This window comes from Haemaphysalis longicornis, unplaced genomic scaffold (genome assembly GCF_048455015.1).
Source record: "Haemaphysalis longicornis isolate Haplotype H1 unplaced genomic scaffold, Haemaphysalis longicornis Haplotype H1 scaffold_2, whole genome shotgun sequence".
In the NCBI taxonomy this organism is placed as follows: Eukaryota; Metazoa; Arthropoda; class Arachnida; order Ixodida; family Ixodidae; genus Haemaphysalis; species Haemaphysalis longicornis.
This window is the reverse complement of record NW_027526295.1, coordinates 219,663,591-219,685,309: the sequence shown is the minus strand read 5'-3', so window position 1 is coordinate 219,685,309 and position 21,719 is coordinate 219,663,591. Positions and strand designations below refer to the sequence as shown.

The 21,719-nt window shown below is 46.5% G+C and overlaps 2 protein-coding genes across 3 annotated transcripts; one reads left to right on the top strand and one right to left on the bottom strand.

Moving 5' to 3' along the window:
* The first annotated feature begins 196 nt into the window (after window positions 1-196).
* Mob4 (MOB kinase activator 4) lies at window positions 197-12,436 on the top strand. Of its 2 annotated transcripts, none has more exons than XM_077699409.1 (7): window positions 197-348; window positions 719-781; window positions 870-970; window positions 2,689-2,740; window positions 3,555-3,721; window positions 7,445-7,556; window positions 9,154-12,436. In XM_077699409.1, the coding sequence occupies exons 1-7, from the start codon at window positions 289-291 to the stop codon at window positions 9,274-9,276; spliced, it is 678 nt and encodes a 225-aa protein (XP_077555535.1). In that variant the 5' UTR covers window positions 197-288; the 3' UTR covers window positions 9,277-12,436. The 2 variants fall into 2 exon arrangements, with proteins under 2 accessions (XP_077555535.1, XP_077555536.1); XM_077699410.1 differs by having other exon boundaries at window positions 198-348; window positions 2,689-2,731.
* A 362-nt stretch (window positions 12,437-12,798) lies between these two features.
* Window positions 12,799-16,464, bottom strand: Rpp25 (ribonuclease P protein subunit Rpp25). The gene is made up of 6 exons (XM_077699411.1): window positions 16,271-16,464; window positions 15,960-16,105; window positions 15,797-15,889; window positions 15,624-15,658; window positions 15,359-15,475; window positions 12,799-12,969 (listed from the first exon to the last, which is right to left on the bottom strand). Coding segments are annotated over exons 1-6 (516 nt in total). The 5' UTR covers window positions 16,272-16,464; the 3' UTR covers window positions 12,799-12,845.
* Window positions 16,465-21,719: the final 5,255 nt, after the last annotated feature.

Below are 21,719 nucleotides of genomic sequence, written 5' to 3'. Positions count from 1 at the left end.
TAGCTGCCTCGCTCCACAGTCATACATCTACGCTCCCGATGCATCGTTCAACAGCAACTTATGCTTTTCAAACTGTCACAATGCTGTAAAAGTTTAAGTTGACCAACAAAGCTCATAAAAAATGGTGTATACATTGTTTGATGTTAGATTAAACGAATTTAACCGTAGCCGTGCTCTTCGCGCGTGTGTCATACATGACGTTGTTTTTCATCAGGTGGCGTAGCCAGCGCAAACCGCGGAACGCCGCACGCACGCACGCAGACTGCACAAACGTTGACACTAGCCAACATGAAGATGGCTGACAGTGCAGGAGTTCTTCGGCGTAATCGACCGGGGACAAAAGCTGAGGTGAAATGTTTAATTATCGATTACTAGCCTCCGTTTGACGCGTGCTGACAGTATGAACGAGTACATTTGTGTTTGACACTTAGCCACTCTAGAGATTGCTTTATTTAGGCTCCGAGGGACCAACCCAAGGCCTAACTTTTCACTTTGCTTTTTTGTCTTCGCAGTTTATGTTCGGAACTATGTACTGAACAACTTCATTAGCTTCGCTCTGGTTGTTGTTTATACTTTGCACCGTCTTTGTTGAATCGATTGCTAGGGCCGTCAATTGTTGTTTCGTTGCATCTGCCAACTGCCGTGACGAGATGTGCCGACTTCGTGTCAGCGCAGTGCATGACCTAGACTCGCTTGTGCGTGTTCTCCCCTGTGGCAGAATTTCTCAAGCTGGCCTGATGAGCCATTCGATGAAATGGACAGCACACTGGCCGTGCAGCAGGTGGGTTCCTTGTGTGCTTTCGTTTAGTGATGTCAGGATTGATTCGTGGTCTCACTTTCACTGCGGCGACATATTTTTCTGTGCACAGTTCATTCAACAAGCCATTCGGAAAGACCCAACGAACGTCGACGAAATCTTGACCCCACCCGATGGCCAAGACGAAGGCGTGTGGAAATACGAGCATCTAAGGTGTGTTTTCGAACAACAACAGATCGGCGCTGGCATTTCGTTGTGTGCTCAGCCGTCACACAGGAGGGATACAAAAATACACGAACGAAGCGCACAGTCACCCATGAACGCGGCGTTATCTGCCAGTTCCAAAAGTTCTGCACATGTGCTGATCTTCGGCTTGTAGAGAGTACGACCTACCATTATATAGTGTGCCTACACATTGACACATATTTGAAGCTAAGTTGCACATTTATTTAGTTGTTTATTTTAACAACACTGTGCAGACGACCAAGTAACAAGTTGGGGGGCCTAACCTTTCGCATGTCACAAGGTTTGCTTGTCAGTTTAGGTCGTCGTCACTGGTATGAGCCGTGCATGCGTGCTGCTGTGCTGGGGCATGTGTATTCAAAAGTTGAGTCTGAAGCTAACTACAATGCTGTGGTGGCTCTTTTTCTCAGGTGGTTCTTTTGCCCCTTCAAATACAAATGAAACTTGCGAAAGCAAAAAAACACATCTTGTATGACACATGTCGAGCCCTGAAATTTCTCCTTGGTCTGCAGGGCACATAGTTTAATACAACGGCAAAGCTATATACCCCTACCCCCCAACGGTTTCATTGCCATGGGCAAATAACATCTCCGTTAAAAAAAATGCCAAGGCCTAATAAGAAACCAGGTGCATGCATAAGGCTAATTGGACATAAAGCATAGAGCTCAGAATTTGATCAAGGAAACCACAAAACAAGCATCGAAACCGCATTATGGATGATAAGGCACCTGTGAACAATGGGGACCCCCCCACCATGTGTTCCTGGTAAAGATTATGTTTGCCGATTATCTTTGATGGCTAGGCAGGGCTAATGTCACTAAATAGAGCAGTTCTTGCCCAAGACGTCGAGCGCATGTGTCAGGCTAGGCAGTACCCAGCCTTTGCCGCCAGAGAAGCCAAGCGTAGTGTCAGTAGATAAGGTATTACAGTACCGCCACTGAGTCACGCAAGTCAGCAACGGCGTCCATTTCATCGTTCATCACTGTTGCAAGATTGCCGTATCAACAACCATGCCGTTAACATCGACTGGGTCGTATGTTAACGACACTACCGAAGATGCAGCAAAATGACATCTTTGGTCACACTTGTGTTGCTGAAATGCCATTAGGCACATTATCTTTGGTTCGTTTTCGGAACGACGCCAGTCGCGCACAGCCACAGAGCAGGGAGGACAAGCTAAGCCTACCAGAGTAGACAGACTAAAACGCATAAACAGCAAAATGGCGGTGCCATGAACAATCAAATGTCATATAATGCGAATGATATCACATGATGGATATTTACAATTGGTAAAATGTTTCCAGCAGGTCAGTTATCACGCTGATGTGAATTTGTTCTGATTCCATGATTCCCATGATGACATAAGCAGCTTTGAGGAGTTGTGTAGACACCACTGGCTCAGTAAGAAACTCTGATCATTGACAAGAATATACGTGATGAAAATTGTCGTATGGTTACGCTTGCGATGAAACAGCTGACTGGTGTTCACACAGTCGTTGCACAGGGGAGCAAGTATTCGGGCCTCTGAACCACCTAAGTGTTAGATTCTTTAGGTGGAGGTGTCTGCAGAGCTTAACGGTTTTACATAGGAAGACCGTCTTCAGTTTTAAAATAAATTCTTGAATGTCTGCTGTACATTTGTCAGTCTTAGTAACTGGTGCTCCGGCATGTGTGTTACGTTGTTACAGGCAATTCTGCATGGAGCTGAATGGTCTTGCAGTCAAGCTGCAGGTATGTGAGGTTTGTAGTTGATTTTAAATGGCTTTTCTAATTGCATGCATACCTCCACTAACACATTTTTACTTGCATCATGCATGCTTGACTTGATTAGTGGGGAATGCGCACTTAAGTGGACAAGACATGTTCCACGGACTCCAGATGTTATGTTGACATTGCTATTATGTTGGCTTTGGAGTGCCCTTTGTGGTAGATCCATAGGCAGTGTTGGGCGACAACTCTGTGACAGTTGTGCTCTGGTGAAAGAGCAGCTTGCAACGGGCCCGTAGGGGGATGCTTTTGTTTACAAATGTGGAGCTAGTGTGCCGCAAACTGGTGCAGCAGAATGCGGCTGTTCCTGGCTCTTTTATGTTGTGCTGCCTTCGCAGAGGAGGTCACAAGTGAAAATGTAGTATGTAAAATCGTACTGCATTAACGTGCAGGGAGACGTGGGGTACCGAGCTCACCGCTGTTTTATGGTGTGCGTGCAGCGTTTCGTCACACTTCAGTTTAAAGCGTCACTGCTTGTGGGCACCCAGTACTTGTTATAAGTGTACAGGTAAACAGGAAAGTTCATGCGTGTGTGCGGAAATTATATGGGTGGCTCTGCATGTTACCCATTGGATGCATGCAACTTGTACAATTTGGCCAGTCAAGTACAGCCGTGCACACTGCCCAGAAATTCCAACGAGGAGGTCAAGCTACCTTTGCATTCACTAGTTGCTGTTGAAGGGAACGCCGGCATAGAGCACTGTCTGTGTGCATGACTATGCCAGGAGGGGGGGACTGGCAGCCCTTAGCTGCTTTCCCTCACCACTTGGCCCCTCCTCCCTCTTAGGCGGAGTGCAATGCAGACAGCTGCACCCAGATGACGGCCACGGAGCAGTGGATCTTCCTGTGTGCCGCCCACAAGACGCCCAAGGAGTGCCCCGCCATCGACTACACCCGGCACACGCTCGACGGGGCGGCCTGCCTGCTCAACAGCAACAAGTACTTCCCCAGCCGGTACGCTGCTCGCTTCCCCTGCTCTCTTCTTTTGGGGCGCAGCCCTTTGGTGGCCGTCTCTGGGCTGAGCCGTGTCGTCGTCGTAACCAAGTGAACGATCGATGGCAAGACCGAATCGTGAAAGAAAGCAAAGGAGAGCGTAGCAATTGTGAGGGGAAGGTGGTTCGCCGTGGTGGCGCGAGTGGTCTCCGAAAGTGTACGGTGGGGAAGGGGGGGCGGTATGCTGTGCCTGCACGAGGCACTTGACGGTGCGACGCTTGGCGAAAACGTGAGGAGGGCATGCACGTGACGATGGTGCGTGTTCGCTTAGGACTCGGTTCGTGGTCCCTTCCTGAGACGCACTTTGCGCCGCCGACGCAGAGGCTCACCATAGGGGCCATCGAGAGAACCCACGAGTGCGTGCTGCCTCAGCGCACTGCTGCTGCGCCCAAATATCACATTAGGGAATATTGTAATCGGGAGCCTCTCTCGCTCTCTCTCTTTTGCTTGGTAATCTAGCAGTACTCCTTACATGGTGTTGACTCCCAGTGACTACCTTTTGGTGTCAGTAGACTTGCTGCAACAGGGCTCAGCGGCAAGGCCAGTTTTGCTATACAACAGCGTGTCACGGCAGCAATGAAAATCATTGGGCACACCTATTTAGCACCTTACGGCACTTTGCATATTTTGGGTACTACATGTTTCTAATGCTTGTTATTAGTTTTTGTTTCTATCTTCTTTTCTCTGTTTTTAAGTTAGTTTCATTTGTAGTTTTGGAGGTACAAAAATAGTTCCAACTGCGTGAGAAAATCAGGTGTATGTTGGAATGCCGAATGAATTGATTCAATTAGTATGGTAATGGGGCAAGACTTTAATGTGCAGAGTGTTACAACAATAAATAAGCACCTTAAAAAAATTCCTGAGCAAGCCACTTCTTCTTTCGCGGTGAAGTATTACACGAAAGTCAAGTTCTGTGGCACTTGCCTGCGTGTTTAGGAAACAAATTAGAACAATCTTCACCCATAGGAGAGTCGGTCAGCGTGTACAGAATGCACAATGACGTTCGCAGAAAGAGGGAGCTAATGCGTCCACACACCAAAAACCTTTTTTCATGCCTTGTTTCAGATGACCGTAGCTACATAACAGTTTATGTGGACAATAATAAAATATTCCCAAGGTTCATCATTGCCAGCATCAATGAACACTGGCTTTTTTTAGCCATCTTTTCTAATTCAACCTTACAATTCTTTCTTCCCTCTACTTTCTTTGCTCTCTTTTTACTTTTGTCGTGTGCTTGGATGTCTGTCCTTGTGACGTGCCACTGCAAATGAAATGGCATTGGTGATGTGCTCCTTCATAACGACAAAGTCGTTTACTCGCCATGCCACCACCATACCAGCGAGTATACTCACCTACCACCGAGTACACACCCTGTTAAAGGTGAAATTCCACAGGCGGCCACCAGGCTACATTTCTGTGTGTCACCAGAACACCTTTGGCACAATTAGACATTTAAAGGGAAAACTGGGGGAAGATGTGGGATGTCCACGTCCAGATTTTGCCGATTTCATGGAAGGGGCTTTTTAGGCCAGCCTGTGCATGTGCAGACCTGCGAGACTGGTGTTGGGTCGGCAGCAGCGACAAACAGTCACGGCCTGACGACGGAGGACCTCAGACCTTACAAACTTCAGGTTTACTGGAGGCTGACCGAAGACGACCGAACACGTCGTTTGAGTTTATGCTAGCCTGAACCTTAGCAAATAACTGCAGGCCCTGGGCATCTGCAGTTTCTTGTATTCAGTGATCAGGCTGTGTTTCACTGGGACGAGCATGTGCACTGTCAGTGCGCATTGTTTCGGTCATAGACGAATCTGCATTTCATAGCAACAAGGGCAGTGAACTCCCCAGGCAGTGTCTTCTGGCATAGGATCTGGCGCGAGAGGATTGCTAGCCCCTCTGCCGTCCCTCTTCCCCCCCTTTTTTTTTTGTCAGCACAGTCACAGCCAACTTTCAACTGCACCTCTTTGAAAATACTATTTGCCACCTTAATGGCAAAAAAGTCCACCTTAATGGCTTAGTCGTCAGTAGGGTAAAGTTTGGCCCTGATTCTATGGCTTGTACCCTCTCTGCAGCTGGCACCCTGCAACATTTCGGAGGGCTTGGGGGAGGGGTACATGAGTCCCGTGTGATCCAGTAGCAAACCTTGAGGACGTCTCAAAGCGCTGCAAGGATGCCTGCACAGTCATCGTTGACAAGATGCAGGAGGCAGATTTTAATGCTTTATCAACAGGCTGCAAAAGTTAATCAGCATTGATGCTGGTCACTTTTAACAAATTAAAGACTCGAAAATTTTTATCTTGCACGACAGTGTAAATGGCTGGTAAAAGAAAAATGCTTGTGAGAGCCAACAAGTGCTGTGTAGCAAAAGCATCTTTATAAACTCGTTCACCAACTGAATCTCCTCTCGTTACTTATTCATGTAGCGAAGAATAGCAGGCGTAACTTCAACCATAAACTGTACACTAACCTCGACACTCCTTTTTTTACAATCTGATAGATAAACAAAAGTTAATGATTATTGATACTGGTAATGAGGATTCATTAGAATGTTTTATTATGATCTGTATCAATTTTTGTGTAAAAGTGACAAAAGGGAATTTTTGATTTGCTTCTGCATTTGGCGTTTTCCTCACACAAACTGCGTCTCGTTTGAACACCCAAGTGGCGCCACCGTTCTAAGGTGGTCATTTTTGAGATAGGTGAAAATTCTCTCATAAGTGAAAATTGTCTCTATTCACTATCTAAATAAGCATGTAACTGCCGTCGCCGTTCCTGGTGGTAAACACAATTGACCACAGAGTGTGACCTCCCGTGAAGTTTTGTGCACGAAAGAAAAAGAAGCTTGCTCAAAAAGAAATTTTACAGGTGCTCATTCATTGGTGTAGCGTTGTATATAGCATAATCCCAGTAAACAGATTCTGAAGGGATGAGCAAAATCTGTTCTCAGGGGATTAGTTTGATGAGAATGTTTCGACAAGTTTTTGCCTGAAAGAAAAGGATGAAAATTCCCAGCGCCGCTCTTTTTGTTTAAGCAGCATCTCTATTTGACATCAACTTTGTATGCCTCTCAAAATTACCACTAAATTGTCGGTCACACCAAGTACCACACTAGCGAATTTTTTGCAAGCGTGACACGAGCCATTTAAAAAGCTACGTTAGAATTTTCCTCAACAGCTGTGTGAGGTGCATAAACACTTTTTTTTTTTGTCGAAAGCTGGCTCAGAAGTGGTTTGGGGTGGGTCACTGCAATATTGACATAACTGTTGCAACTTTTGTGCACTTGGAGAACTGTGCCAGATCATTTAAATCATGCTTAGTGGTGCTTTAGTTTTATTTCAAGCTTCCTGGGAGGCATTCAGTGTCTCTGCATACTCAGCCTGCATGCATTTTCTGTGCATGTATTGTGCCTCCTGCAATAACCTCATTGGTAGCAACAACAGGTATGTGTGCCTTGGTAGCCATACTTAGTGTCAAAGTACACTATTGTGCTGCTTAGTAGAAGGTTTGGTCCTGCTACAGCACAAAAAGGAGCTGTTGCTGCACTGCGTACCATTGAAATGTTGTCTATGGTGACCAAGTTTTTGAAAAAGTCCTTCAACGTACATAGTGCAGTGGATACTGTTTTGTGCATTAAAGGGAAGAGTCGATGTCAGCATAATGAGATCTCGCCCTCTCCTCCTGCAGGGTTAGCATCAAGGATTCCTCCGTAGCCAAGCTAGGTTCTGTGTGCCGGAGAGTATACCGGATATTCTCTCATGCCTACTACCACCACAGGGCCACCTTTGATGAGTTTGAGGTAAGCGATTTGCTCCTTTCTTTTGTACGTGGAGAACAAAAAAAAAAAAAAAAAAAAACAGGTTCGCCAACGCGTTCACCAAACATGCCTTTGGGTAGGCCCCTTCTAATATGAAAGAAAAGTTCATTTGCTCTGTTCAGGAAGTCAGTCAGAGCTACTTTAAGGGGTCATGAAGACAAAATAAGAGTTTGGTCTGTTTAGAAGACTCCATTGGTTTAGAAGACTCCATTGGCTAAATAACAGTGGTGCCAATTTCAGCAGAAACTTCCAACTGAAGGTGAAGCGTGGTGACTCAGCACCCACTTTCTCGCTGTGTTATGACATTGTAGGGACTTGTTTCTGTGATTTGTGGCTGCCAGCCAAGGCAACTGCCAAGGAACACGGCCGTGTGATTCTAGTGGTGCCTCTAGTTCCACCTTATCATATAACTTGGATGCTAACATGCAGTAATATACTGATGACTTTGCTTTTAGTAGTAGTCCCTGTATGACACCACTGCTGATAAGGCGTAGCGCGAAATTCACGTTTCACATTTTTTTATTGTTATTATTTCCAGTTAAAAAACAAATTTTGGTTCCGGAATTGAGTTACCAAAGACCAGTTTTGTCAAATTAAGTGAAGTTGTACTTTGTCTTCACTGCTCCTTTAAAGGGGACATGAAGACAAAATGCAAGTTTCGTTCCTTTAGAAAGCTGTTTTGTCCCGCCACCAACAATACCAATTTTATTGCCAATTCAAATTAATAGTCCAGATATCAGACAAAGCATATTCAACAGTGGCTACTCCATAGCCACTTTTGAGCAATTTCTCTCACGGCGTCACAGAATCTTGTTTGTGCAATTGGCGGCCACCGACCTAAGCCACCGCCAAAAATCATAACTGGGCGACTGTAGTGGGCCCTTTAGTTCCGTTTGATCCATGCACTTGAATGCTAACGTTATGGCCACTGGAAGCAGCGGCACGTTATTGTTCCCGCCGCTGCTGACCCCGTACCCCTCAGTTGTTAGTGGTGGCCCAGTGGTTAGGTTGCCAATTTCACGGCGTAAAGGTCACAAACGTGAGAAATAATGCAAACTAACGAGACGCAGAGCGGGAGACGCATGCACGCGGCGTATAAGTCCCGGGTTCAATTTCAGGGACCTCCCTAACCACGTTTTTTTCTTGAGGCTCGGAGGTTTTTTGGTGCGACGGACCTCGACCTAAACAGCTCTGCTGTTAAAATGCTGTTGGTGCTGGCCCATATGCTGTCACTCCTGCCCAGAATACATCACCTTTAGAGAAAAATTTGAAAGTTCAATGTTTCTCTCTTCCTTTTTTTTCCCCCTCAGTCAAAAAACATCTTTCATGGCTGGAATGGCGCTGAGTGAGCAACGAAAGGCTGGTCCTTTCAAATTAAGTGAAATTGCATTTTGCCTTCATTGCCCCCTTTACGTGTGCTGCTTGGGCACCCGATAGTAGAGGGAGAAAGGTTTGTCTAGTGTTTAGCTTTTCCCCGCATGTACGTTTGTTTTCCAGAGGGCACCCTTGTCAACAATAGTGGTTGCCCTGTGCCTGTGGACGTCTGAGTCGCGTTTCCCCTGTCTCTTTTCTGCTGCAGAAACAGACGTGCCTGTGTCGTCGGTTCACCACCTTTGTGACCAAGTACAACCTGATGTCGAAGGACAATCTCATTGTTCCCATTCTTGACGAGGAGCTCACTGCCGGTGAAAGTGAAGCCTGAGTGGCATGCGGGAAGGCAGGGCGATGGAGCGTGCACATTGTTTTCTTTTTTTTTTCTGCTTAGCAGATGGCCCATCCCATTGACAGAGCTGCCGAGACTGGTGACAACTTTCTGCGGCCACTCTCAGGCTGCAGCTTACGCGACCAAGAAGTTGTGTGCGAAGTTTTATTTCGAGCAAGTAGCAGGGGTCTTCGTGCTGTGTGGCTGTGTAATAATAAATTTGCTTCTAAAGGAGGTTTTTTAGCAGCACAAAAGAAGACGCGTGGCAGTTTTCGACCTCTACATTTTGGTCCCTGAGTGTGCAGTCGTTCATTGCCCTAGAGAGTCGTCTCCTCATTTCCCCCCCCTTTTTTTTTTGTGCACCCCTCTCCCAGTGGCGTTGCTTCAGCCAGCACACTCGCAGAAATTCGAGCCAACCCCTTCGCTGGTGTTACAGACATTTGAGGTATATAGCCTGGACCCGGAAAATTCACCCACTGTTAGCAATGGGTGTAGCGATGTCATTGCAGTGTCGGTGCTGAAGCAGTTGCGCTGGCGCGGTGCGCTGAATGTGCAGTGCTATCTTTCTCTTCGTTCCTGCTTTTTTAGAGTAGCACTTTGTATGGCAGAACTGTTCAGCAAAGCAATTTTGCTTTTCGTCTTGGTATGTAAAAGTTGTAGTTATGTTATTTATTTCCCCCCTTACGTTTGCAAGAGATTGCAAATTGTGCAAATGCTGGGTGCAGCATGTACAGTGATCTAAGATGCTTATAGCGGCATAGATGAGACACTCCGTGTAGGTTCACTGTGCAAGTATATAGCTTGTGTTGCAAGTGTCATTTTCTTAGTATTCTTATCGCTTTAGCTACGTCCTCTGGTTTACCCGTGCTAGTTCTCTGGCAAGACATTTTATGACGGGAGGTAGGAGTGTTGGGCTTGCTTTCTCATGCTTCATTCTTGGATTTCTTAGTGCACACTGTAATTGAGACTGTATATAAACTAACTTTTACTCAATTCAAAGCTCTCTGAAACCCTCATTTGCAGACAGCAAACGTTTAGCATGCCCCACTGTGAAATTCCCTTTTGGATGACACCCTATCCCTTACACATTGTTGGCACAATTTTATAAAGTTCTATCGATTACCTTTCTTTTGCACCCTCCACCCAAGCAGCCATCCGTTGTCCTTAATACTTACGATGCACCGATCCCCAGATACTTCGTTGGGCGATTTGTATTAAAATGGCTGCGGTGTCGCCAAAGCTTGCTCTTCCTTTTTGAAAAACAACCAGTGGTTTTACTGTGGGTTCATTGCACCTTTTTCTTTAAAATTTTCTGACATCCCAGTTTTTGTTTGGGTTGTACTTGTAACTCGTGTGTTGTGTTACTTGCAGTAGCAGTGATATTTTGCTGTGTCAGCCTGAATTCAATTGATTTTTTTTAGCCCAAGCTCTTTTTTTTTTTTTTTTTAGTTGCAGTGCATGTGTACATACTACTGGCAGTTTTTTCTGTTCTCTGACATTACCTGCCAAAGGCAGCTTTAGGCATGCGGTCTCACCATCACCTTGAAACTATGACCGGAATAAAACATACAACTGGTGCAAATGGTCATTGCCACATCTTTTGTTTGTTTTAAGAGTTGTCGAAAAATCTGCTGTGGCCTGCATCTTAAATGCAGTGCATGCAAGGAGTCCTACATTTGCGTTTATTTCAAAAGTGCTACTCTTGCAAAGTTTTCTTATTTTTGTTCTAGTGGCATGTTAGATCATTGTACTCGCATACCTTCAAAGAGAGACATATAGGCACCGTGCCGAAAATGCTAGCAGTTGCAGCATTGCGTGTGAATTCTTGAAGCTTTCAGGTCCTTGTGCCTTCGAGAGTTGATAGGTACAGCTTATACCAAGTAGTAACAAGGCCATGTCTCCGTTATTAACTGTGCACTGGGACATCAGTTCCTTGGTGCTCTGTCTTCCAAGGTCTGTAATGCTTGTCATAACATTTAGTTTGTTGTACATATCTTTATGTGAAATTAGGTTTCTGGAGTGTTTCTACCTAAGTTTGTCTTGTATGTTAGACTGTGAAAGCATTGATTTGTGTAGGGCCAGTTTAGGTAGCCAATAAATATGGTACATTATATGGCGGGTATTTGAGTGAACATCCCCACCCCCTCTTTACCTTTTTTTTTTTCTGAATAATTTGAAAAACTACAGATGGGGTGGGGTGCTGCTGTATGATTCTGCAGTGCAAGGTCATGGATCTGCAGTTAGGTTTTTCAAACTCTATTTGCATCGTTCTGCATTCCACCTCATAGCAGTGTGGTTATTACAGAAAGATTGGGCTTCTAGTGGTGAACTCGTTGGATTTGACTCGGGCTAATGATTTCATTAACTAACCTACTGCGGTGGCTCAGTGGCTAAGGCGTTGCGCTGCTTAGCACGAGGACGCGGGTTCAATTCCTGGTCGCGGTGGCTGCTTTTCTGATGGAAGTGAAAAACAAAAATGCCTGTGTGTACGAGATTTCGGCGCACGTTAAAGATCCCCAGGTTGTCAAAATCGGGAGCCCTCCACTACGGTGCGCCTCATTGCCTGCGTTGTGTCGGCGCGTTAAAACCCTACAATCGATTTCATTAACTACACGTTGTGTCACTGGAGTACTGCAGTGAAATTTTACGAGGACGTTTTGTTGCAAAGCTCGAGGTTGCAGGTTTTAGTTTCCACGGCAATATTTTTTGGTGTAGACATTGCATGTAATACTTATTGAGGAATCAAACTCTAAAATGCTCCGTGTAGGCATTGCATGGTCTAGCCAAAATGTTACCTGCTTTAGCACATTAGATTGCTTCATTGGAGCTTTCACTGCAGGGAGTAAAAAAAAAACAGTTGGTCTAACATTTTCTTTTTAGCATTTGGAGTTTACTGTTAACTTTCCAGTCATGCATGGAAATAAAGTGTTGGTTCATCTCGTGTAAAGTTGTGCACCTCACAAGTGAAGCTCAGTTTTGGTTTGCTCAGTTTTTTTCCAACCTATTTCGACCTTAGCTGTGACAATAATGCCCAGTAGTTTTATTTGGCGTGTGTGCAGGCCTTGTGTGCTGCAGTGAACTTGTACTACACTAAAGCAATACACCCAACTTGTCCCATGCAAATGTAGAAGGGTAACACTAGTTTGCCCATGCAATGTTGCTACAGGCAATGCAAGGAAATCACTTTAGAATAGGTTTGGTATTTGCAGCTGTGTCGGTTGTTTCCCTTGTGCAGCACTGGGCTTCCTTTTTTTTGCAAGTCTGCAAGCAGCCCAAGGATCCTCCCATAGCGAAAAAAAAAATGACGGCATAATTTTCCACTACTACAAATTTATAGAAGAAGCCTTGAACATGCCCGTGAATGCACAACTAGGCTCCCTTCTCTCAGTTTTTCTTGCGGAGATGACAAGGCGGTTACGTTGCTTTAAGCAGTGACCCTGCTGAGGAGACCTGTTCAGTGCGGGTTTAGTAAACTGCTGAACATTGAAAACATTGGATGTAATAAAATGACGTTTCCTCCAATTGTGTGTGGCAATTTCGTTTTATTTACACAGCCTTGAGAGTTTAAGCTACGTTGCAGCAGCCTGCACTTGCTTCTGTCTCCTGGGTGCCCTCTTGGCAAACTGCTTCTTTTTAGGCCTGGATGGCTTGTCTGCGGACCAGCTGCCATCACTGCAGCCAGGTGCCTGATACCTGGTAAAAACAAAACGTGCTGGAATGAGACCCCCTTCGTGGAGTCCCACGGCAATACCAGCATTTTTTTTTTTTTAGCATGACAAAATTTGTACCTGCTTTACGCATTTGGAGTGGGATCACAACTTCTTGGTGATATGGTGATAAGCCATGACACGTTAGCATTGTACAGCGGCACACCACATTGCGTAAAAACCAAACGCTCCTTGCTTAAGTGCTATGAAGACAAAACACGAGTTTGGTTCATTCGAAAGATTACCTCATCAGAATCATACTGACACCACTTTTAACATAAACTTCGCTCAAATAAGCTTCATAATCGGGAAAAACAGCAATGGCCATGCGACTCACTAGCTCATTTCCCACAACAGAACCTATGATGTCATACCGGACAGCTCTGGCTGAGGCCTGCAAAAGCAAATGCAAACTATGCAAGGCTTATAATCTTCCTTCATGAGATATTATTACTTAAATGTAATGCATATATTCATTTTATAGAAGTAAGAATGGTGGGGTAAGCATGGAAGCTACGAAAGTACACATAAACATTGAAGTACCAGAGCGTGCTGCTGTTGGTACTGCGCACACTTGGCCTGTCATAGCTGCACAGCAGTATGGCGCTTTCGGGTTGTCTGACACGACACAGGCCAATTAGCGCAAGCAACATTGTCTTGCGTGACCCTGTTAGTCGAATATACCCCATGTTTCACAACACGAGTACTTTCTGCCGTATTAAAAACAAGCCAGGCACAAATACGGTCAAAAACAAAGCAAAGGCGGGCAAATGTCAGCCATGGTATGGTAGCACCATCTGGAAGGACTGATGGTAAACAAGGCTTTGTAGTTTGCAGGATGCCTAGTGCCGCGTTCGCTTCAAGGCCTGCTTTTCTGACGTCATCGCAGACGACCTCTCGAAACCCAGGATTTTTATTTGTTTATTTAAAGAATACTGTCACTCCCCCAAGGGGAGTATTACAGGGGTGGGCAACATGTCACCGCTCATCAACGTCCGATATAAGAAAAAAAAAAAAAAAAAAGAGCACTTAATGTAAACAATACAAGCATACCATTAGTATATTCTTACATAATACATACAAGAACGCCAATTTACGTCAACCATCAGAAGATCTCAAGATAAGAAAAACACGCGGTGTACATAGCATCAAGTAGGACTCAAAACACACAGAAAAAAGTGCAGGGAAATGCTTTCCAGGGACAAACGGAACCGGATGGATTGCATGGCGAAAAGAGTTTAATTACTTATAATGATATCTCATTCTAGGCTAATACACCATGTTCAATTAGTTCCATAAATTTTACTAGTGTTGGCTGCTGTGTTACGACTGCGTCCAGTGCATTCCATTCACGAATTGCACGCAGGAAGAAAGAATAGCGAAAAGTATTATTAATAAATGCATATTCAACAAGCTCCCAAGCATGCCTTCTTTTAGTCGGTCTGGCATAACGAAATGTCAAGTAATGGTCAGGGTTTATGCGCAACGATCTGTGCAATAGTTGGCATAAAAATTTGAGCGGAAAAAGCTTTGCGCGACTTTCGAGGGTAGCTAGACCAGCACTCTGTAGCAGAGCGGTAGGGGAGTCAGTGCGTCCGTATCTATTGAAGATAAAGCGGACGGCTTTGCGCTGTACCCTTTCCAATATTGCGATATTGTTCGCAGTGTGCGGGAACCACACAATATTCGCGTATTCTAAAACTGGGCGGACAAAAGTGACGTATGCGAGAAGCTTCGTTTCATGTGTAGAATAGGAGAAGGCCCGTTTAATGGAGAATAGTTTGCTCATTGCTTTATTTGACACTTTACGCACGTGCTCTGTCCAGCTGAGGTCAGAAGATATTATAAGGCCTAAGTATTTATATTGGTTGACACTTCGAAGCGGCACATTGTTATAATGGTATGGAAAATCTAGCTTAGACGCTTTATTTGTAACGGACATGAATACGGTTTTGTCTATGTTGATTGTCATTTGCCAATCTGCGCACCATTGAGTTATTTCATTGAAGGCATTATTTAATTTCACCTGGTCATCGCAGGATTTGGCGGGAGAATCAAAATTTTAGCATAAATTGATTAATTCCTTAGTGAATAAACTATCGACTGCTGCCGGACTAGCGCTAGGGGCAATATAAAACACCAAATCTTTCGAATAAAACAAACTTGTAATTTGTCTTCATGGCTCCTTTAAAGTTGATTGAAGAGTGAGAGAGAGAGAGTATGAAAACATCCACCACACCTTGGATTCTTGCAAGTTCCTTTACAAGATCAGCAACTCCGAATATTTCAAAATCATGCAGGATGATTGTGCCAGTGCATATGCATTTAGTTCATTAACACACTGCCACCCTTAGCTAAACAGCGGCGCAACTGACCCGAGCTGTGTTGTGTCCACCGGATCCCTGCTGAGGAGGATGTGAATGGTGGGTATTTCTCGAACAATTTTGAGCCTGTCCAATTCCGGCGACTTGGGCTCCCAGCAGTCTTCAACTCTAGTGGGAAAGAATGGTATGCATATCACGCTCGTGCAAGAATCTGAACAACCAAATGCTGCAACAGCTTACACTTACTTTTAAAAGTATGCATATCACGCTCGTGCAAGAATCTGAACAACCAAATGCTGCGACAGCTTACACTTACTTTTTGTAAAGGATCTTGTTAACCTGGTGGACATCCTGCGTTCATATACAGGATAGCAATATGAGCCATAAGAATTCAGCCTTCAAGGGGCTTGAACACCCCAGTAGTACGCGGAAACGGTTCGTACAACGCCACCTAACACATCTCGATAATGGTGAGCAGCTCTAGCTTACCCTATGCTTTCGTTTCAGTATTTCAACGCAGGTGATTGTTTTCGCTAGAGCGTGGCCCGAACCAGTAAACACCATCTGCCTTTTGGAGTCGTTCTGTAAAGTGTAAAGGCTTTAGATGAACAGCAAACGCAAGGTTCGCATGTCTATGACTCGCGGAACTTGCCTGAAACGCCTTGTTGGCATACTCCAGTAAGTTCCTAAGCTTGCTGTTCGGCTGAACCTTCATGTGGACAAAATCATCTCGAAGGTCCGTAAAAGGTAGAGGACCCATGGTTTCCTCGATCGATTCCCCTTTTGTATAGTTTTCCACTGAAACGAACGAAAACGCATTAGCTGTGAGTCACCAACTGATCACTGAAGAACATGCATAGGTGAAGGTTTAGGCTATTATGATGCGATGTGCTAGCGCGGGCTACCAGGCAAATTGCAGCAAATGACAGGCGGCATATCGCAGGTAAATCACAAGCGACTTACTTCTGGCACTCTGACGTGACTTGCCTTGGAGGAAAGTAACAGCTATTAAGTACTGGTACCACGGTAAATTAGCACTAAGCACTGACAACGCTGGATTTCGCACTGTAACACTAAATCAATGGAATAAAAATTCGTCAATGTGGCGCTACAGTATTCTCACTGTGAAGCAGCCGCCATTTTAGTGACTTGGATTGGCTGCAGGCTTGAGATCGGTGTCACATTGCCCTGGCGGCCGTCGCAGTGTGCGGAAGTCTGCGGACTACGGCGCGGCTTATCATCGGATTTTTTATTATTATTATTATTTGCGATAGAATGCCCGTTGGCATAAAAACCTGCATCCGAGGTATAGATGGGCACCCGTCTCTAGGAGGAAGGCATGGAGGAAAGAAAAGCTTAGGAGAGGCCCTGACGTCACAGCCAGCGCAGCCGGAAACGCCATTTCTGTAAGTCGAATGGCGGACCATTGGCCCTCCATGCCATTGGCGGACTCTTTTTGCCTTCTCTCTCGGTGCACCTTCTCCGCCTCCTCCGTCCTGTATCGCCTCTCTTGTCGTCTGCATCTGCCAGCGCCGAGCCGGCGGAAATCAGCTGATAGGCAGGTAGAAGGCCGTTTTGCAGCGCGTGACCGTGAACCTAAACGCGCGGTTACACTGTTACACGTCTTCAGTGTGGCCGCAGCAGGTTTGCGAAGCGGCTCGCTCTAACAATGCCGCAATGCTCGGTGCCAGGCTGCAAGTCGCGATCGGTACCCAAGGAATTGGGCGTCACTTTCCACCGGTTAGTGCATCATTCCGAAGTATTGCTGTACATTGGTGTGCATTCATCCTTTGTTTGCAATCGCCGCCGTTTATAGGTTCCCAAGCGATGGAGAACGCCGCAAACAGTGGGCGAACGCCGTGCGGCTACCGGACTGGAAAGTGCCCAAGTTTGCGTTGCAGTTTCACTGGCAATCCCAGAGACGACTAGTCAATTAAACGGCCGTTCTATATATATAGGTAAGCAGTACTGCATGCAGATTTCACGCTAAAAAATTGTGGAATGTTTTTACCGTTGTTCGCGTGCCTTCGATAGAATTTTTTGCGAAGGAGGAGGAGGAGGAGGAGGCAAAACGTTTTATTGAGTAAAAAAATGAGAGGGTGGGTGGCGTCAATAAACTTTTTTTCGCCAAGTTTCAACTTGTCTCAGTGTCAATAAATTCAAGGTGATATCGGTTGAAAACGTTCATACCCTAACCTCGCAGTATGAAGCGTTGAAAAGCGAAATCCAGAGCGAGACCACAAAAAGATCCAGATTCCAGATCCAGCACTCTTCCAGTCAACAGACGGACACCTACTAAGGTAATAGGACGATGGAATTATATCAACTGGGAATCTACCTTGTAACAGTTGCAAAGGCGCTGCCGCGCATTGCCGGCCTAGCAAACTATATATTGCAGCGGCGATAACCAAAAAATTGAGTTGCGAATCGTTCGGTTGCAAGTCGCCTACGTACTGCACACCGTGTATCACTTCCCGAAAATCTACCTGACGGGTGTCCGCGCGTACGACGGGACGGCGCGTTCACGATATCTGCACTTCAATAGGCGCGTCGTGATCGCGACCGGAGCAAAAGCTTGACGCGGTACAAGGTGCACTTGCAAGTAGAAATTAAATGACATATTCACATCGGCGCAGCTGTCGCAACTCGCAGCATCCTTTTCGAGTTCCGCAAGACCACAGCGCAGCAAAGCGAAGCAGCAATCTTCGCAATCGGACGACAAGGCAGGCGCTGCCTTTCCTCCATGACTGGCGAACGGCGGGCGGGCTGTTGCTAGGACGCCGTTGCTAAGCGACTTACAATGGCCGCCGAAAACACGTGACTTCCTCCACACTTTTGCCAATGCGCGGGGATAGCTGGGGGCCTCTCCTAAGCTTTTTTTTCCTCCATGGAGGAAGGCAAGAAGGGAGCTCAGTGGTGGGGTCCCCAGAGCCACCGCTGATGGTCGGGGGTCTTCCAGGATGGAGGCCTGTGTGTGCCTCTCACGTGTCGCTTTCTGGCTGAGTTTAGTGCAGTACACGCCCATATTAGGTGGTCCGCATCAACTTGTGCGGCAGGAGCTGTGCAGAAGGGGCAGGTGTCATCAAACTTGGCATGGTAGCGTGGTGGCCACGCCCGGGTCACAGCAGGTGAAAGCGCCACTCCAACGCGAAGCCTGCGCAGCAAAACCTCTCCCCAGCGAGCAAGTCTACTGGGGAAGTCCGTTCCACACGGTGGGATGAGGGCACGTGTGGCGCGACGCAGATCGTCCTTTCGTTGGAGAAAGTTTCGTATTGGACCGGTCGTTAACATTGGCAGCGGCCGAGGAATAGACGTAGGGTGACAAGCCCTATCCGCTGCAATGTGAGCGGGGAGCGTATTCCGCCGAACCCACAACAGCCGGAGAGGGCAGGAATACGTGTCTAGTAATGTGGGGGTACCCCTTAAAATGTACAATTGTTCAATACTCGGCGTAAATGCCGTATCGCCGCCGTAGAGTCCGTATAAAGATGCAGGATGGAACCCACTGGGGAGCGCTGTAAGGCCGGCGTTAGTGCCTGGAGGCCACCCCGGATGGCTGTGAGCTCTGCCAGTAGAGATGGCAGGGTGCGGATGGTTTGGTAGAAGCAAGTTTGAGAGGCGTCAGGGTCGACGGGACACTGCATCCCAGTGGATAAAACGCCATCCTGGGCCCCAGCGTCCACGAAGGCCTCTACCGCCTCGTGCTGGGACTCCGCCGTCAGTAGTGATCCTCTCGCACATGCGTTTCCGGTAGATCGAGTGTGAAGTCGAGTCAGTGGTCGATTGTCGGTAGCCTGGTGATACAGCCATGGCGGCCTGGTTTCAGCGCGATCTGGTGAAGCAGGTAGGGAACAGCCCGTATAATTAGCTAAGGCCGCTGCTTCCGCAACAAAAGGACGTTTCTGCATACGGGCTGTCCAACGTTGTTCGACCAGTTCGTCAAGCGTGTTCAGCTGAGCCTCAGCTCGGAGCGATGGTATCGGGGTCATTCTAGAGAGGCAGGTGATGGTGCGCATTGCGGCTCTGTTAATAGCCTCAAGTCGGGCCCACTCCGTCTGAGTCATGTACTGGAATTGGGCCTGATAAACCAGTCAAGGCTGCAGTACTGACCTCACCAGGAGACGACCCTAGCAAAAATTCTGATACAGATTCTAACAGGCGTATATGCTTATTGCCACTAATAGACCTATCAGTCTGTATTAGTCTATTAGGTCTGGAATACTGACCTCACCAGGAGCCGAGCCATCTTGGAGCAGGAGCCACCAGACTTCTGCGAGATGCGTCGAATCAGGTGAAGCATCTGGCCTACTTTTGTCGGGCAGATCGAAGCCACATGGCAGCCGACCCAGACGCAGAAATTTCCAACCCTAGCACGCGAAGAGATGTGGCAGTGTGTACGGGACGGGTTGGCTTAAAATTTGGAGTGTGAGGGGAGAAATCGCCAGTTTGCGACGGCCCCAAGCATTGGCCACAGGCATAACGGCTGTTTATTCCGCTGAAAGTGCCAGTCCAGCGTATTGGCACCATGTCTGCGTGTTTGTCAGGGCTTGTTGAAGGCATACGCTTTGGCGATGCAGGTGTGGGTGGATGGTTCATACCGTTATGTCGTCCGCGTCGACGAGGAAATGCAGGTCCGGTATGGAGCCCAGATGCCAGGCAAGCGGCAACATCATAATATTAAAAAGGAGGGGCGAAATAACCGACCCCTGAGATACTCCACGAACTGGTGTGAAGTGGCTATAGCTTGCCCCGCCGATTCGTATAGAAAAAGATCTTTCAGTAAGAAAGGTCTCGATGAAAGCGCACACCCTGTCTGGTAGACAAAGGCTTCGGAAAGTTTCCAGGATTTCCCCGTGGCTGACGTTATCGTAGGCCTTGTGGATGTCCATGGCAAGGACTGTCCGCACTTTGTGTGAACGACCTCGTAGTAGCATCATTGACGACAAATGGCCTAGCCCATCCTCTGTACCCAGACGAGGTCTAAACCCGGTCTGGGCTGGGTGGTACCATTGGAAGGTGTCCAACCACCATAAAAGGCGAGCCGCCAGCATGCGCTCAAAAAGCTTGCAAATCGTGGATGTCAAGGCGATTGGGCGCAAATTGGGAAGATGGTCGGATGGCTTCCTGGCTTTGGTATTGGCGGTGAGATGTTTGAGTGGCGCCCCTCTGACGTCGGCTTAGGGACTCGCGCCGCTGTCGTCTGCTACACTCCGCTTGTGAGGGGCAGCAGGGCCTGTGCTAGAAATCATCCGCTTTGATGCTTTAGTGCATTAAAAAGCGTATTTTTAGTAATTCAGTTATTTTTGCCAGCTTCTGACATAACCGAATAATTTCAAGCTGCGTCCTTCACAAGTTTGCAACTCACGAGGAGAGGGAGAGCAACTTTCTTCAGAGCATCGGTCGGAGGATCGTGTGTAACTCGTTCTTTCTAGGTTATTGGCGAGGTTCAGCGCTCAGGGCTCTTCGATAAGTATTCAAAATGCGTAGGCTTCCCAACAGTATTTTTGAGATGTTCTTACGAAGACTCAGCAGTTTAATGCTACGTATACCAAGCAGCAGGCCCCTATGCGCGCATCGCACAACAGGAAATAAAACGGCTTTCTTCTATTTCTTTCGTTGTTGCGGACTTGTATCAGATGAATGTTTTTTTTTTCTTGCCCAACGCATTAATTTTTCTGCACTGTCACGAACGTCTTATTAATAGGTTTGGGGATGTTTGGGAGGCTCACAAAGATCGTCTGGATATTTTCGGCTGGCTGTATGGCATACATTCCCTTATTCACAAATTTGCTTTCATTATGGCTGTGTGCTACAAGGTGCATATCCGCAACGTGCGTTGTTTATTCACATGCAAGTACAATGAGAATGTTTGTGCTAAGCCACCGCGATCGCGCTCCAGACCACGTAGTCCAGAATACTCGTAAGCGGCTTTTGTGCTCCGAATTTCTATCGTAACCATCGTTACCATAACGAACTGACCCTCAACCCGAACAAGTATGATATGATTACGGTGTTGAAGACTTGGTATACTAGCTAACGAACGTACTAAATAGTATACGCGCATATATTACAAGAATCTAAACCGATTAATATTACCAAGCAGCTCGTTATTGTTTTCCAACCCTTCCAGGCGTAAAGAACAAATCCTGGTCTATTCGGGATGGCGTTCTGTGAATTGAAAAAAATTACTCTTACTCTCTTGTCCTGGACCCAGCCCACTAATCAGCTCGATTTTACTGTTAAATAAAGTTTTCTTTTTCTCCTCCTCACTTCCCCTTCCCTTTCACCTCAAGCTGAAATAAATGTTTTTACCACCACCACCACTCCTCCGCCTCCTCTGGAGTGGTTTTCCTATAACGCATGCCTAATATTAGTAAGATATGGCTGTGGGAAATGTACCGAACTATCCCTC

Excerpts from the sequence above, each read along its gene's own strand:
- Mob4 (XM_077699409.1), top strand. The coding sequence starts at position 289 with ATGAAGATGGCTGACAGTGCAGGAGTTCTTCGGCGTAATCGACCGGGG. Across the intron at positions 349-718 it reads GACCGGGGACAAAAGCTGAG|AATTTCTCAAGCTGGCCTGA; the intron begins GTGAAATGTTTA and ends CCCCTGTGGCAG. Across the intron at positions 7,557-9,153 it reads CCACCTTTGATGAGTTTGAG|AAACAGACGTGCCTGTGTCG; the intron begins GTAAGCGATTTG and ends TTTCTGCTGCAG.
- Rpp25 (XM_077699411.1), bottom strand. Across the intron at positions 15,890-15,959 it reads ATGCCAACAAGGCGTTTCAG|AACGACTCCAAAAGGCAGAT; the intron begins GCAAGTTCCGCG and ends TACACTTTACAG. Across the intron at positions 15,476-15,623 it reads AACAAGATCCTTTACAAAAA|AGTTGAAGACTGCTGGGAGC; the intron begins GTAAGTGTAAGC and ends CTTTCCCACTAG.